Source organism: Nicotiana tomentosiformis, chromosome 6 (assembly GCF_000390325.3).
Source record: "Nicotiana tomentosiformis chromosome 6, ASM39032v3, whole genome shotgun sequence".
NCBI classification, from domain to species: Eukaryota; Viridiplantae; Streptophyta; class Magnoliopsida; order Solanales; family Solanaceae; genus Nicotiana; species Nicotiana tomentosiformis.
Genome location: NC_090817.1, coordinates 126253955 through 126272050, shown reverse-complemented (window position 1 = coordinate 126272050; position 18096 = coordinate 126253955). Strand labels below are relative to the sequence as shown.

The window sequence follows — 18096 nt, the reverse complement described above, 5'->3', positions numbered from 1 at the left end:
ACATGGATGAAATTCTAGACAAGACTAAGGAGGTCTAGAGTTATGATTTTCCCAATTGTCGGAATTCTTTCCGCTACGTTTCCTATAAATTTGCCTAAGTTTTCTCTACCGATTATGAGCACTCTAACTGTCGTAACTCTCTCCCGAGTAATTACCACAATGTACTAGACATATTCTCCTGAATTACGCTAACTGACATTAAGTACAACTCACTCAGATCGCACCAAGGTTTCGTTATCCCTAATCCCACCTTTAAACCTTCCGTATTGATCCCTCGTATACGTTTAGGAGTGATGTTGTTCAACAACTACCTAAATATGCACTCTTTCCCGAGTAATACATACTAAATAGGCACAGCTAATTGAGGGCCCTTCAATCAACCACAAGAATAATATAGTTAAACAAATAGAGAAAATACTACTGCAAATCTATATTAACGTAACAAGAAAATCATCCTCCAATAGGTTCCATCAAAACCCTAGATAACAAATTAGCTATTCATAATAGTATGCATAACTATAATACTAGAATTCATAACCAATAATGAAAATAGGAAGAAGGAAGTGAAAACTGGTAGAAGAATTCTCCGCCTTGCTCCTAGTGTGTTCTTTCCTCCTTAGGTCGAATCCCCGGTCTAATGTCGGTCTCTCTGTCCAATCTCGGTCTGTTTACCCAAAGTGGCATTTTTAAGTCTATTTATATGTGTAGGAAAAGACCTAAACGTGTAGGTCAAGTCCTAGTCAAACCATGAGACGAAATAAGCCTTCAAAACTCGGACTTGATCTCGCCCTAGGCCTGACTTCGCCAGCCTAACGACCGGTTCAGCCTGGCTTTTGGATGGCCTCGCCAGGTCTCTCCTTTTCACTGTTCTCGAGCACACTTTCAACGTTTAAGTATTTCTTTTGCTCTAATTTCATCTTCAATTCACCTACATATAAAATAGACTCCATTATGCGCAAATAAAGTGTATTTTATCATTACAGCATGTAAAATGCAATACACATAATGTACGAAACTATGGAATTATAGCCACACATCACAGTAATATGTCTATTTCAACATATAATAGGCAACTTCCCAAGCAGCTTCCTCTTGCATTAACAATGTTTAATTCTGATTTCGACTTCTAACTGCATCATCATTCCATGCATAACTGGAAGACGGGGCAGAGGGTGTGTTTTGCTATTTGATGTGCAAGTAAGTTACTGACCAAGACTAAAGACTCTAAACCGAAAACGCGTAATATAAGGCAGGACCATATATAGCAGTAGTAGCTTCAGAAGATAAGTTGATAGATAATGGATTTCTTCTACTTATGGGGTAATTCATAGGATTTGTTAATGAGCTAGTCCAGAACTATCACATTACTAATTAATTTTTCCTGCCTAATTGTCAACTAAGATTGAGAGCCCGTTCAATACACTCTAGATACTCAGCTATGCATCAAATGAATGGGGATTGGGGAATGAGTACCACCCAAAGTTCAACCAAAATCAATTGATTTGGTCAAACTGAGGAGGAAGCTTACAAGCTTGCAGTATAGCATGTTTGTCTTCTTTGAAAACTTTATTTGACTTTTCTTTCTACATTTATGGGGTTTGGCCTTATTATAGGTACGTAAGATGTTTACAGTTATAAGTGTGTGTGAAGTTCCCTGATTCTGAAGCCTTATTATATCTACAGCCACCCATTTGAAAGAGCTGTACAGACATCCTTGAAAGGTGGTTAGTTACACAGGCACAAACTGCTTACCCAACTTACCAGAGTTCTCCAAATGCAAAATCCAAGATGCCATTTCCTGATTCTTTTGATGAAATTTGTCTCCATTATTTGCTTTTGCCACTACATAGTGCCAACAAGAGGTGAAGATGAAACTAAACCTGTAAAGGTGGATGTGGGCATAATTCTTGATTTTGAAACAGTTGTGGCAAAAGTAATGCACACATGCATCTTACTAGCACTTGCAGATTACCATGACGCTACTCGCAGTGCCATTAGGATAGTCCCTCACTTCAGGGATTCCAAGAAAGATGATGTTGAAGCAGCATCCGCTGGTAAATTCAGCTGCATATATATAGCTCCTTGATTTACTTCTCTTAAACTAGCATATCTTATTCTTTTTTCTTCACGCGTCAGACATACTCTGGTATATTTTAGAAGGTAAGGTATTTTATAAAAGGTGTTGTCAAGATCTATACTGAGCAGCAAAGTAACTTGGAAAATTTCTAACCCTTTTAGACTTGTACTGATTCTATCAGATCTAGAATCTATGTTGCTCGGACTCTCTGAAAATATCATCGTATGCGTGTTGGATCCTCCAAAAGTAGTGTATTTTCAAAGGATCCGACACGGGTGCGGTAGCATTTTGGAGAGTCCGCGCAATATAATCTAGAATAGATTCAGCTTCATCTATTAGTTCTTTTTTAATTCTCTTGTCCTGACTAGCTTGCACGTACCTCACTAATCTCACGAGATATCTGCTACCTTCTACTAGCACAACTATCAAGCAACTCTGTCCACCAAAGTTTAGACAGATGAGAAGAAATCACATAGTGTTTTTGTCTACGCTGGAATTTGAACCTGAGACCTCATGGTTCTCAACTCACTTCATTGCTAACTAGGTAATACCCCTTGGTGCTTCATCTGGTAGTTATTCATGCCCTATTTGTACAAGATACTCTTTTTGTAAAATTTTCTTTCCCTTCGATTTTCCTATTTCAGAAGGGATGTTCCAAACAATTTCTTATAGTCTGATATGTATCTGCAGCTATATCCTTGCTAAAGTATGTCAAAGTACAAGCTATCTTTGGGCCACAAATGTCTACACAAACTGATTTTGTGATTGACATAGCAAAAAGAACAGAAGTCCCTATCATCTCTCCAGCAACAAGTCCTTTACTTACAGTCAAGGAACACCCCTACTTCATCAGAGCAGCACTTCCTTCTTCTAGCCAGACTAAAACCATAGCAGCAATTGTTAAAAACTATGATTGGAGGGAGGTTGTAATCATCTATGAGGATAGCCCCTATGGAACTGGAATAGTTCCACATTTGACTGATGCCTTACTGGAAAGCAGCACTTTAGTCTCCTATAGAAGTGTTATTTCACCTTCAGCCAATGATGATCAAATCCTCAGAGAGCTATACAAGTTGAATACAATGCAGACCAGGGTTTTCATTGTGCACATGCTACCTATTCTAGCCTCGCGCCTTTTCCTCAAGGCAGAAGAAGCGGGGATGATGAGCGATGGATATGCATGGATCATCACAGATGTTCTAACGAGTCTTCTGGATTCGGTAAATCGTTCAGTGATTGAGTCATCAATGCAAGGTGTTCTTGGTATAAAGCCTTATGTTCCAAAATCAAATGAGTTTAACAATTTCAACAAGAGATGGAGAAGGAGATTTCGTCAAGAGTATCCAGACATGGACACAGTAGAACTCAATGTTTACGGGCTATGGGCGTATGATGGCATCACAGCATTAGCAAAAGCAGTAGAGAAAGTGGCTGGCACTGCTACCCCAAAATCCAACAAAGTAGACACTAGAGACAACTCAACAGACTTAGATGCACTTGGAACCTCAGAGTTGGGATCTTTGCTCATTGACTCTATGCAAAACATTACACTAAAAACTGGACTAAGTGGTGATTTCCGTATCATTAATGGAGAATTGCAGCCATCCCCATATCAGATTGTGAACATAATTGGGAAAGGAGAGAGAAGCATTGGATTCTGGACAGAGAGTGATGGAATTTCATATAAACTGACTATGAATGGGAAAACAGCTAAGAGTAATAATAAGCAACTAGGTACCGTCATTTGGCCGGGTGAATCTACTATTGTTCCGAGAGGGTGGGAGATGCCCACAAGTGGGAAGAAGTTAAGGATTGGAGTTCCTGTCAAAGGAGGTTTGGAGCAATTCATTAAAGTGGAAACAGATTCAAAAACAAAAGCCGTAACTGCAACTGGTTTCTGTGCAGATATCTTCATAGAAGTCATCCAATCTTTGCCATATGCTGTCCCTTATGAATTTTTTCCATTTCGATTACCGGATAACCACACTACTCCAGACTATGATCATCTTGTTTACAAGATCTCTTCTAAGGTAATACCTAGTCCTTGTTTAAATTAACTTCTTTGGCTGAATACCTTACATGCTCGTTTTGGGGCCTTCTTATCGACTTTTTACTTTTGCTTTGGCTGAGAAATATCAACCATAATAATCACCGTCTTCTTGAACCAGGAATATGATGCAGTTGTAGGTGATGTTACCATTTCAGAGAGCCGATCCAAGTATGTGGATTTCACACTACCTTTTACAGAGTCGGGCATTTCTGCAGTTGTGCCAGTAAAGGATGATGAGAGAAAGAAAGCTTGGATTTTCTTGAAACCATTACAGAGAGAACTTTGGATAACAACTGGAGCATTCTTCGTATTCATTGGTTTTGTGGTTTGGGTACTCGAACACCGTGTAAACGAAGAATTTCGAGGACCCAAACGCAAGCAAGTTGGGATGATATTCTGGTTTTCCTTCTCAACTCTCGTTTTTGCTCACAGTAAGTCTCTAACTCAAAGCAAAGTATATACAAAAGCTTTACATTAGTTCTCCTTGTTTCTCAACAAATCATATATATGGCTGCTTGCAGAAGAGAGGGTAACAAGCAACTTAACAAGATTTGTGGTGATTGTGTGGGTTTTCGTGGTGCTAGTACTGACATCAAGTTATACAGCCAGCTTAACATCTATGTTAACGGTGCAACAGCTACAACCTACTATAACAGACCTCAATGATCTCATCAAGAATGGAGAATATGTTGGGTACCAAGAAGGTTCCTTTGTCAAAGACGTCTTGAAGCGCATGAATTTTGATAGCTCCAAGTTTAGAAGTTATAGCACATTGGAAGAGTACAATGATGCCCTCTTAAAAGGAAGTAAAAATGGAGGAGTTGGTGCAATTGTTGATGAACTACCTTATCTCAGACTCTTCCTTAACAAGTACTGCAACAAGTATATTCTGATCGGCCCAACATACAAGACCGCCGGCTTTGGATTCGTAAGATTCTCGCGCTCCAGTGATGTTTTGGAATGGTTTAGTTTACTCAATCTAATCCATATTTGTTTCTCCACAATTTCATGCAGGCATTTCCAAAAGGATCTCGTTTGGTACCTGACATCTCAAGAGCTGTCCTGAAGGTGATGGAAGGAGAGTTTATGATCAACACTATACAGAAATGGTTTGGGAATGAAACAGATTGCCTAGAGAAAGATGGAATGGCTATAACATCTGATAGCCTCACACTAGATAGTTTTAAGGGCCTTTTCCTCATAGCTGGTGTATCAGCAAGTTCTGCTCTTCTCATATTCTTACTCATCTTTCTTTATCAGAACAGGGAAATCTTTGCCACTGATGATTCTATATGGCAAAAGCTTTCTGCTATAGCAAAAGCCTTTGACAACGAGAAAGAGAAACCTAATTCTAAATCAGAAAAGCCGGGCGAAGGCAATGAGAGCCAAACGACTACACCGTTCGCAGCAAGTTCAGCTTCCCCTGAAATATTTCCCAACCTTCCCTCACAAAGCCCAGAAACCAGAACTGCGTCACCTCCAGATGAAGGATTCTCTACAACAGAACCTGGAACTCCACTTGAAGAAACCATTACAGAGGCAAATGAAGAGAGATGATACATATAACTGCTACTAAAACTATGTAACAGCCTAAGAGAGATCATATAGTGATGAACTACCTCGAGAAAAGCTCAACCAAATAATTACACTATCATTTTGGCACTGTGGCATAAAGCCAAACTTCCATAAGGACCCTAAGATTTTTGTCGTAGAAAAAAACTCATAATTTTATTTGAAATTTATTTTTCTAGCTTTTTAAGATGCGAAATTATTAATAATTTGTTTATAATAGATCTCTTCTAATAATTCTTTTTCAATTGATGATATAGCTAATCCATTTAATCTATCTTCAGATTTAATTAAGATTTTATTAATTTTAATTTTGAAAAACTTCTTTCCGCTGAGGCAACTGTTAGAGGAATTGTTAACATTATTCTACAAGCAATATAAGCATTTGAAAAAGAATCAAGTCTTTTTATATGATTAAGTATATCGATTAGAGTATCATCTTCTACATGTATTATTTCCCTTAAAACTTTTAATTCAGAAAATAAGTCTAAACCATCAATATCATAGTGACTATTATATTTCAAAGATTTAGAATTTTTACTATTCGCTACAAATTTATCAAGTGCTCCTTTTTGGGATTGTATTAGAGTTTCAATCCTTTTTCTTTTTTGACGTTTTGAACATCCGAATTCATATTTTCTAGTTGACATATTAAAGCTCTAATAAATAACTAAAAATACAATATATACTTACAAAGAAAATATATTCAAAAAATTAAAAAGTAGATGCAAATAATAAAATATAGAACAATCAAACCTGATTCAACAAATAGATAATTTGATAAGCTTTTGCTATTTCAAAATTCTTGATGTAATGCCAAAATACTTGAGAACAAATAAAACATATGGTACTTGTGTTCTGCTCTTTTATTCTGTGATAGTGACTCAATGAGATTGGAATGTAGAGAAGGCCAAACAAACAATAGAAGAGTAAAAGTTAATAGACGAGAAAGATAAAAAGAGATAAAAGAATGTGGGCCCATTTATAATAACGATGGTACATAAATAAGGAAAGATTGTGGAATGTTCACGCATAAATAAGGCATGGATCCCAAAAATATATTCATTTTTCAATTGTTCTGCAACGACCCCCTTTCCTTGAAACTTGCATTTTTTTTCTTTTCAAATACTTAATATTGTTAAAAAAAATGGACACGTACGTTAGAAAATTTTGGGGCCCCTACAAATAAGGGCCCCTAAGCAACGGCTTTACTTGCTTGGCCATTAGGCCGGCCCTGCTCTTGGCCATAATATTTGTATCGAGATTTTAGATGGATAAGCAAGATTTAAGAAGATATTTTTGCGCTCTTGGCAAGATTTTACGCCGATAGAAGCAAGAATTAGAGGAAGAGTAATAGATATTTACTTTGAATGTCTTAAATATTGTTGATACTGCTTGTCCTTGAGCCGATGGTCTTCAGAAATAACTTTCTACCTTCACAGGGTAGGAGTAAGGTCTGTGTACATATTACCCTCATCAGACCCCACTTGTGAGACTATATTGGGTATGTTATTGTTGTTGTCGTCTTAGATAACTCAACTCCAAGTGGTTCATGAAAAGATAAATATATAGGTTTGCTAGCCCAGCACACTTAGCCAGCCTAGAATGGCTGGTTCGAATTTATGAGTAATCTGTTATGGTCGTGCATTTACATATTCTATCGAGCCTCAAACTTATTTCCAAAGTATTGTATTGGAAGTGATGAAGAAAGAAAAGGACAAGTGTGCAAAAATGATAAATTTTTAAATGAACAAGTGTGCAAGTAGTGAGAGCCTGAACTATACACATACGGCATCAGCCCACTAGAGAAAGTGTAATTAAAAATCCAAATCACCGTGAAGACCATTGACAACATTTTACGTACATGTTTTCGGGTTTTGAGTTATTCTGTGTTAATATGTGATTTCAGTTAATTTATGAACTTGTATCCATGTTGCTACAGATTTTCCTTCACAGCAAATGCACTCTTAAAGTTATATTTAAAGGATAAAAATAAACTTATTCTCAAATATGAGGGACAATTTTGATAAAATAAAGCAACAATTATAGTGAGCCAACGACATTGACGCCTATATAATCATCTCCAAAACCCAACCGACCAAGTTGATTTCTGATATCTAACTGCATCATCATTCCAATCCATTCCAGTAGGGATGTAAATAGGGCAGGGCGGGGAGTCTTGACCCGCTAAAATTTTGACCCGCCCTGCCGTGCCCCATTTAGCCTTTTGTTAAAATCTTGCCCCGCCCCGCCCCATTTAGACTCTTTTATTTTTCTTTTTTATTTTGCAGTATGCTTTTAATTGCTTTTACCTTTTCAACTTTCTATTGAAACATTTAAAATATTGTTTAGTTGTTTATGCATATTGATTGAATAAGATATAATTTTTATCAATGTTATATAATTTATCAAAGACTAAATTCCCCTTATATTAATGTTCCACTCCAAGAACAAATACAAAGCAGTTAGATGGACTCACTATAGAAGAGGTTTTATGAGTTGATTGTTTAGTATGTAAACAACTAAAATAGCTACGGAAGAATTTATGTCAATCCAATAAATTTATAACAAAAATACATTATTGAACAATTTAAGTAAATAGTGGGAGTTCAGACGAAAATAATTTATCCACATTCAATATTTACATTATTCATTTATTATGTGCTTATTGAATTATAATAAACGTAAGATGATTTATTTATGACCGGTGCCGATAAAAATTTGGGTAAGAGAACTTCTGGACCAGGACTTGCGATGGAGATCACAGAGACATAGGGATGGCAAAAGTAGCAGAGGAGAGTTTCCAACTGATTGTTTTCCTTGTTTCTGATATTCTACACAAAACAAAATATCCAACAATGAGTAGATTAATGAAGTTTTTCCGTATTGCGTCCATGCAGGAAATGCAAACAAGAATTAAAATTCTGCCCTATCCCTGCCCTGCCCCATTAACTATCTATCTATCTATATTTATATCTATTTATCTATATTTATATTATTATAAAAACACGAATAATTTGTACTAAATATTGAACGACTAAAATATCCCTGAGATATTGATCGACTTTTATAACCTTAAATATTTGTATAATTTAAGGATATAATTATAAATCACCTAAGGTTAAAATTCTTTTTCGATTTAAACTACATATACGCCAAGCCTACTAAGTTGAATTTGGGTCAAATTCGTTTGGGTCTTTATCGTTTTATGTCTTTGTGATAGTAGCCTACTTCTTCTCGGATAACATAAAATTTCAATGTCGTTATACCAATCCTACTTGGACTATAACCGGACAAATAAGGTTAGATTCAAATATTTATCTCGGCCGCAAACATAAAGAGTAAATGAATTAAAACTCGAGTGACTCAAAAAAGAAATATTATGAAAGAACTGTGAAGGAACTAACATAAATACATTTCCTTCTTAATCTATTATTTGGCATGTGTAACAAAACTTACTCATAATATTTTGAAAGCAATATGACTCACTAACACACGACTACTAAATTGGCATCCTCTTCAAATGACTTAATTATTTAATGTAGGAAAATTATAATAAAATTCAGGAATAAGTGTCGAAAGACTTTACAGAAAAGACAAACATTGATAATATGATTTGTTTTTAAAGTATGCTTTTAATGCGATGTTCATTTGTTTTGAATTCAACTATTATGTTGATAATATGATTGATTTTCAATTTAAAAGATTGTTGTAGTTTTACTAAGACAATTGCTTTTCAATGATTTTTCCTTCTTGTATGTAACTTTTAATAAATCTAATTCCTTGTTCTTTCATATATTTATATGTCACGACCCGAAATTTCTCACCGATGGGATCGTGATGGCGCCTAACATTTCACTTGCTAGGCAAGCCAACGTTAGAGAATCATTAAACCAATTCCTTATTCCCATTCAGTAATTAACAATAATTAACTAAGATAAAATATAATAAGTGCGGAATATCATAAAACTGTATTAATTACTGCCACCCGTATCTGGAGTCACAATTCACAAGCATTCTAGAATTTACTACAAGCAATAGTCTAAAAGATATACAACTGTCTGAATGAAGGAAAACAGTAGGGCATAAAAGATAGACGGGGACTTCAAGGTCTGTGAACACCGACAGATCTACCTTGAGTCTCCGGACAGCGGACCAATAACAAAATCTCGATCAACCTGAGCCGATATCAAAATCTGCATAGAAAGTGCAGAGTGCGGCATCAGTACAACCGACCCCATGTACTAGTAAGTGTCGAGCCTAACCTCGATAAAGTAGTGATGAGGCTAAGGCAAGGTACCTACAAATCAACCTGTACAATTTAACAGTGTATATACAAATAACAGAAATGAAGAACTAAACAGGAATTGTCGGGAGGGGAACCTACTGAAGGGAATACAAGATAAAGAACTACCACAGAATGATCACTGGAGCTGTCAATATACCATGAATCAACATGAATAGTGAATACAATAAGGAAAAATGCATGGCATCACCCTTCGTGCTTTTACTCTCAATCTCACCATAAAATTAATAGAAACGGCACGGCATCACCCTTTGTGCATTAACACTCACAATATGGTACGTCATCACCTTTCGTGCATTAACACTCATAATATGTGTTACGCGGTGCCTTCCTGAAGTTCCTTGGAAGGGCGACGTAAGGCTAAGCAACCGATGTCAGTACGGTTGTTGTCCGCCAACTGAGGTCCCCTCCGTACGCTAGACTAGATTGTCAGTGCCGTACGGGAAAACCAATATCATGAGCAATTAAAAAAGAGCAGAAAAGAGAATTGAGAATGAAAGAAAGCTTGATTGCATTGAATGAAAGCTATTACAGAAAAACAAGACGGTGTCGGGGGGGGGAGGGGGGAGAGAGACACCAGTACAGAGAATTGTTTGCTTGCTTGAAAGTTTTGATTGCTTGGTCCCCCTTAATAATGCTTAAAAAAAATAAATCAAAGTTACATGACTAGACCTATGAAAGCTGAAAAATCACACTTAAAAAAAATGCAGCAAAACTACTCTATATTTACAATGAAAATGACTTAGTCTTCTACAAGCAGAAACAAGTCCGTTGGTAGCAACTTTGTCTTTAGCATCAGGGTCTGCGCGCTCGGCATTGTCTACGCGCGCGGCGTTGTTGGTATCTGCCTGTGGCTGGGCACTGGCGATGGCTATTGGTGGGGCGACAGAGGCACATGCGCGCTTGTCACTTGGAGCTGCTGAGACCACGGGGCTGACCGTGGCGACGGGCATTGGGAGGCTGGCCAGGACGCCACGGGGCGCGTCCAAGGGGTCATGGGGCATTGTTGGAAAGCCGCCCATGACATTCTCCCCCACCTGAGTTGGCAACGTCCTCGGCACCTTCCTTACAAGGTAATAATCAATCAGGCTCTTATAGGCTTTGAGGTTTGTTCCCCTCTCTCAAGTATTTTCCTCTACATCACATCCCTGCCATTTCACCAAGAACTCCTGGTGATCTTTTCTTGAGGCGTGAATCACTCGATCAGCAAGAATAGCTTCAGCACGCCTTTTCCCGGTTGAATTGGGACCTCGAATACTTGGTATTGTGAGTTGGCTTCGTGAAGGATCCTCCATATCTTCTCGAAAAGGTTTCAGGAGACTGACATGGAAAATAAGATGGATTTTCCACCAAGGTGGGGTATCCACCCGGTATGCAACTTTCCCAATGCGCCTTTCAATGGACAAGGGTCCAATATATTTTTGCAATAGGCGAGGGTCATGGACCCCTGCAAACAAGTATCGCTTTAGGATTTTGACCATCACTTTGTCTCCCACCTGGTATTCAATAAAGCGGCGATTCTGATCAGCATGCCTCTTCATCCGCTTTTGGGCTTTGACAAGATAGCTCCGCACTATCTCCAAATTTTGTTTCCATTCTTTTGAGAAGCTAGCAGCCCGAGGATATTTTGACATGTTTGGTGCGTTCACTGTGTGTGGGAGTAGCGGTTGCTGTCCGGTAACAATTTCAAAAGCGCTTTTGTTGGTACTTGAGCTCTTTTGTGAATTGAAACACAGTTGAGCAACATCCAGAAGCTTCACCCAGTTCTTCTGCGATCCGGTCACAAAGTGCCGGAGATATTCCTCTAGCATGCCATTGAATCGCTCCGTCTGGCCATCAGATTGCGGATGAAAACTTGAGCTATGACTCAGTTTTGACCCAAGACACTTAAAGAGTTGGGTCCAAAAATTGCTAGTGAAGCGTGAGTCACGATCACTAACAATGTCTTTAGGAGGTCCCCAATATTTGACGACATGAGAGAAGAATAATCGAGCTGTATCTTCTGCTGATATATATTGTGGGGCTGCTATAAAGGTAGCATACTTGGAAAACCGATCCACCACAACCAAGATAGTTGTGAGATCTCCGACCTTGGGCAATCCGATGATGAAGTCCAGGGAAACGCTTTCCCAAGGTCTTTTTGGGACAGCTAGTGGTTCCAAGAGCCCAGCCTACATCAAGCGGTCTGACTTGTCTTTCTGGCATACTAGACAAGTCTTCACATACTGAGCGACGTCTTCAACCATTTGAGGCCAATAATATGCACGGCGAAGCAATGCTATGGTACGTTCCTCGCCGGGATGACCGGCCCATAAAGTATCGTGCCATTCCGCCAGGAGAGCCCGTCGCAGATCTCCTCCTTTAGGAACATAGAGTTGGTTCCCTTTCACTTTCAGGAAACCATCTTCGGTGTAGAACTGGCGAGTCTTGCCCTGTCCTACCAAATCAACCAAATACTGTGCAGCAGGATCCTTGATGAGTAGATCCTGTATCTGGTCTTTTATGGTGGTGGTTACTTCACTTCCCTTTAGGGCGGCGAGTATACACACTGATGCTAGATCAGCTCTCCGATTGAGTGCATCAACAACATGATTGGTATTTCCACTTTGGTACTCCAGGTTGAAGTGAAATTCCGCTAGGAGTTCCTGCCACCTAGCCTGTCGACCATTCAGCTTTGGCTGGGTCATGAAATGGCTAACGGCTGTGTTGTCTGTCTTGACCACGAATGGGGCTCCCAGCAGATAATGCCTCCAAAGGCGTAAGCAATGAACGACAGCCAATAATTCTTTCTCATGGGCGGCATAGCGCCGCTCTGCATCCTTCAGTTTTCGGCTCTCGTACGCTACGGGATGCCCTTCTTGTAGCAATACTCCACCAAGTGCATAGTCTGAGGCATCCGTTTGCACTTCGAATGGCTTGGCCAAGTCAGGGAGGGCCAAGACAGGGCTACTAGACATAGCCATTTTCAATGCGTCGAAGGCCTCTGCCCGCTTGGGGCCCCAATCCCACGGGGTGGCCTTCTTGAGAAGTTCTGTCAGCGGCACTGCAATGAGGGAGTAACTTTTCACAAAACGCCGATAGAAGTTGCATAGGCCAAGGAACGACCTCAAGGCATGGATATCCTTAGGAGGCGGCCATTCTGTAATGGCCTGAATCTTCTGCTGGTCCATCTTGATCCGCCCTTCCTCGATGACATGTCCGAGGAAGTCAATTTGTTTCTGAGCAAAGGAGCACTTGGATAGCTTTGCATATAATTCGTGCTCCCGCAACCGGGTTAGGACCTTCCGCAAATGCTCCAGGTGTTCTTCCAGTGTCTGTCTATATACCACAATGCCATCCAAATAAACCATGACAAATTCATCAATGTATTCTCGGAAGACTTGGTTCATCAAGGTGCAAAATGTGGCTGGCGCGTTAGTCAAGCCAAAGGGCATAAACAGGAAGTCATACGACCCATATCTTGTCACACAGGTCATCTTGTGCTCATCACCCTCTGCAATCCGAACTTGCCAATAACCTGTCCTCAGGTCTATTTTGGTGAATATAGTCACACCACCCAGTCTATCAAACAAGTCTGCCATTAGCGGAATAGGGTACTTGTTTTTCACGGTGATTTTGTTTAGAGCCCGGTAATCCACGCAGAGTCGCAAACTACCATCATGTTTCTTTTGGAATAGCACAGGGGACCCGTATGGGGACTTAGAGGGCACAATGATCCCTGTGTCTAGCATTTCCGTCAATTGTCTCCGAAGCTCGGCGAGTTCGGGTTGTGACATTCTGTATGGCGCCCGGGCAGGTGGCTTCGCACCCGGCACCAACTCAATCTCATGGTCCACAGTTCGCCTAGGCGGAAGACGCTTTGGCATGTCTTGTGGCATGATGTCTTCAAATTCCAGAAGTAACTCCTTCACGGGTGCAGGAATGGGACCCGAGGAGCGTTCTATATCTTCCATGCAGAGGGTAGCCAGGAACGTGGGTTCATGTCTTTTTACCCCCTTCTTCAACTGCAAGGCCGAGATGTTCTCGGCTGCCATCTTCATGGGAATGCACGGAATAATGCAGGGCTTGGCCCCATTTGCCCCCATCATCAGCAGCATGTCTGCATACGGTGCGGGCATGGTATTGGTCTGTCTCAGGAATTCCAACCCCACGATTAACTCAAAGTCATCTATGATCACTACGCGCAGGTTGAACTTTCCTTCATAAGGGCCAAGCTTCACTGGTACTTCTTTGGCTATTCCACCCACTGGTTGAGGTGGTGAGTTGATAGCCTTCACACGACCTTTGCCCTTTCCTACGACTAGTCCAAGACGCTCCACCTGAGTCGAGGCTAAGTAGTTGTGGGTGGCACCTGTGTCTATCATTGCCCGAATGGGCTTGCCATTTACCTTCATGTCAACGAACATTAGGGTCCTCTCTTGATGAGGAGGAGTCCTCAAATTCGCCTTCTTATTTCCTTTCCTGGCAATTGGACAGGGGTCCTTCTTCTTGCGGATACCGGCACTGGTACCCGCTAAGGGCTCAGAAATGGAGCCAACAATTGCATTGAATGCACCTACTGGCTCGGTCTGGTCCGCATCATCGGCGTCGTCATCCGTCCCATCCTCAAAAGCTTGATGGGCATTCATCTGTGCATGTGGACATTCATTATTCCAATGTGGTCCGCCGCAATGGCGACATCCTGAGGGGGGCTTCCTCCCCCGATCATTGTTGTTAGATGCAGCACTAGTACTGCCGGAAGAGGGAGTCTTGGATTTGGGTGCACTCCGGTCTCCTCCACTTCTGCTAGGGCCACTAGTGTTTGGTTGGCCCCCTTTGTATCCTCCTCGGACAGGCTGTTGAGGCCTATCCTTCCGGGCTTCCACTTGGTAATCCCCAAGGCACTCTGCTGCTTGGATTGCCTTAGGCAACGTGTCTACCCTTTGTCTCTGCAACTCCATCCGGGCATAAGGTTTCAACCCTTCCAGGAAGGTGAAGAGTTTGTCTTTGTCCCCCATGTCCCGGATGTTCAGCATGAGCGCGGAGAATTCCCGCACGTAATCTCGCACTGATTTGGTCTGGCGGAGCTCCCGCAACTTTCTCCTGGCATTGTACTCAACATTTTCGGGGAAGAACTGTAGGCGTATGGCTGCCTTCAGTTCCGCCCATGTGTCGAGGGCATCTTCACCTGCCTTGATGGCTTCGTACTTCACCCGCCACCAGAGTTTGGCATCACCCTGAAGATACATGGCAGCAGTTGCTACCTTCTTAGCTTCTTCCAGGCTTCCCACGGCATCGAAGTATTGCTCGATGTCGAAAATGAAATTTTCCACTTCTTTGGCATTTCGAGCTCCACTGTATGGCTTTGGCTCAGGAATTTTCAGCTTTTGTGCCATGGGGGCGAGGTTCACACCACCCCCAAATTGGTTTCCGCCTCCTCGAAGTAGGCCTTGTAAAGCAGCATTGACAACATTGAGCTGGCCTGTCAAGTTGTCAATGGTTTGTTGCATGGCAGTCACCCTGTCTGCCTCTTGTTCCCTGTTGGCTAAATCCTCGGCACGCTCCTGCTGGAGGACCTCAAATTTACCAAAAATTTCAGCTGCCTCTGTGGCTGCTGTTTGCCGGTCTCCTTCAGAGTCGCGGCTGATGTTTTCTATGTCAACTTCGGCCTGGATGAGTCTGCGGTCCAGGTCGTCCAACCTTTGCACTAGGCTGGCCTTTAGATCAGGCACCATTTCCACGATGGACCGTAATACGTCAACCGTTGCCTCAAGGGTCGCGATGCGATCCCCATAATTCACCATGGTCAGAAATGGTGGTAATTGCAATGTAATCCCTCGTCCGATGTCGAGCCTAGGATCTGATACCAACTGTTACACGATGCCTACCTGAAGTTCCTTGGAAGGGCGACGTAAGGCTAAGCAACTGATGTCAGTACGGTTGTTGTCCGCCAACTGAGGTCCCCTCCGTACGCTAGACTAGATTATCAGTGTCGTACGGGAAAACCAATGTCATGAGCAATTGAAAGAGAGCAGAAAAGAGAATTGAGAATGAAAGAAAGCTTGATTGCATTGAATGAAAGCTATTACAGAAAAACAAGACGGTGTCGGGGGGGAGAGACAGACACCAGTACAGAGAATTGTTTGCTTGCTTGAAAGTTTTGATTGCTTGGTCCCCCTTAATAATGCTTAAACAAAATAAACCAAAGTTACATGACTAGACCTATGAAAGCTGGAAAATCACACTTAAAGAAAATGCAGCAAAACTACTCTATATTTACAATGAAAAGGACTTAGTCTTCTACAAAGCAGAAACAAGTCCATTGGCAGCAACTTTGTCTTTAGCATCAGGGTCTGCGCGCGCGGCATTGTTGGCACCTGCCTGTGGCTGGGCGCTGGCGATGGCTATCGGTGGGGTGACAGAGGCACATGTGCGCTTGTCACTTGGAGCTGCCGAGACCACGGGGCCGACTGTGGCGACGGGCGTTGGGAGGCTGGCCAGGATGCCACGGGGCGCGTCCAAGGGTTCATGGGGCATGGTTGGAAAGCCGCCATGACATATGGCACGACATCACCCTTCATGCATTAACACTCACAATATGGCACGGCATCACCCTTCGTGCATTAACACTTTTCCTTACCATAATGCAATGCATAAATAACAATAGGGAGATAAAATAACAAGTACAAACCTTACTTCAACATTTGGTTCCATAATTTCAATCTCAACTTTGAAATAAAAACTCAATTATCACCAGAAAATCCGTAACATGATAAGAACGATAAATTGAACAACACTAGTATAACACGTAGCAATTTGGCATATGAAAGAGACAATATAAGAAAAATAGAGAAACATGGAAAACAGGTAAATTGGCGGCGCATAAATACTCGTCACCTCACATATAAGCCGCTCAAATGGATTTCACTTAGCAAGTAATCTAAGGTTTCTAATTCCCTCAAGTCAGGGTTAGACACAACACTTACCTCGCTCCGAAGGCCACTTAATTCTCAATCACAGCTTTTTCTTTGGGATTCACCTCCAAACCACTCGTATCTATTCAAAAATGACTAAATAATATCAAATACTGCTAAAGGAATCAATTATATTGCATAAATTAAATTTACCAAATTTTTTTCCAAAAAGTCAAAAAATCGACCCCGGGCCCGCTTGGTCAAAACCCGAGGTTCGGACCAAAATCCATTTACCCATTCACCCCCGAGCCCAAATATATAATTGGTTTTGGAATCCGACCTCAAATTGAGGTCTAAATCCCTAAATTTTCGAAATTCCTAGTTTCTACCCTAACCCCTAATTCTACCATGAAAACTCTAGATTTTAGGTTGATAATTCAAGAAATGTAATGGATAATTGAAAGAAAATGGCTTAGAATCACTTACCAACACTTTGGGGAAGAAATGACTCTTGAAAATCGCCTCACACCGTTTGGTTTTTGAGAAAAATGAATTTTTGGCTAAATCACGTGTTTGGATTTTGTTAAGTGCTGGGCGTCAGTGTTCATCGCGTTCGCGAAGAGTATAGGCTGCCAAGACTTTGCGTTCGCGTAGGCTACCCTTCCCTGGCCTTCGCGTTCGCGAGACAGTGTTCGCGTTCGCGATGAAGAAATGGCTGACTCCCCCTCCCCTGTGCCTAACACTACGCGTTCGCGATGGGCTTGTCGCGTTCACGAAGGGTAACGCCCTCATCGCTTCACGTTCACGAAGAAGAAATCCCTGCCTCATTAGTTTACTCTTCGCGTTCGCGAGAGGACCTTCTCGAACGCGAAGAAGGACATGCCAGAATCTAGACTCTGCAGAAAAAATGAGATTTCCAAAGTCCAAAACATCTGGTGGCCTATCCGAAACTCACCCGAGCCCTTGGGGCTCCAAAATAAACATGCACACAAGTCTAAATAACTGCTCGCGCGATCAAATCGCCAAAATAACACCTAAAACTCTACATTTAGCACCAAATCAAATGAAATTCTCAAGAACACTTTAAAGTTACTATTTTCTCAACTGGACGTCTGAATTATGTCAAATCAACTCCGTTTTTCACCAAATTTCACAGACAAGTCTTAAATATCATAATGAACCTGTACCGAGCTCCGGAACC

At 41.2% G+C, this 18096-nt stretch overlaps 1 protein-coding gene across 1 annotated transcript; it reads left to right on the top strand.

Annotated features, from left to right (window-relative positions):
• Nucleotides 1-1345: 1345 nt before the first annotated feature.
• LOC104105703 (glutamate receptor 2.8-like) lies at nt 1346-5904 on the top strand. Its single transcript, XM_009614074.4, has 5 exons — nt 1346-2054; nt 2768-4107; nt 4246-4558; nt 4649-5055; nt 5142-5904. The coding sequence occupies exons 1-5, from the start codon at nt 1775-1777 to the stop codon at nt 5682-5684; spliced, it is 2883 nt and encodes a 960-aa protein (XP_009612369.1). The 5' UTR covers nt 1346-1774; the 3' UTR covers nt 5685-5904.
• The last annotated feature ends 12192 nt before the right edge of the window (nt 5905-18096 follow it).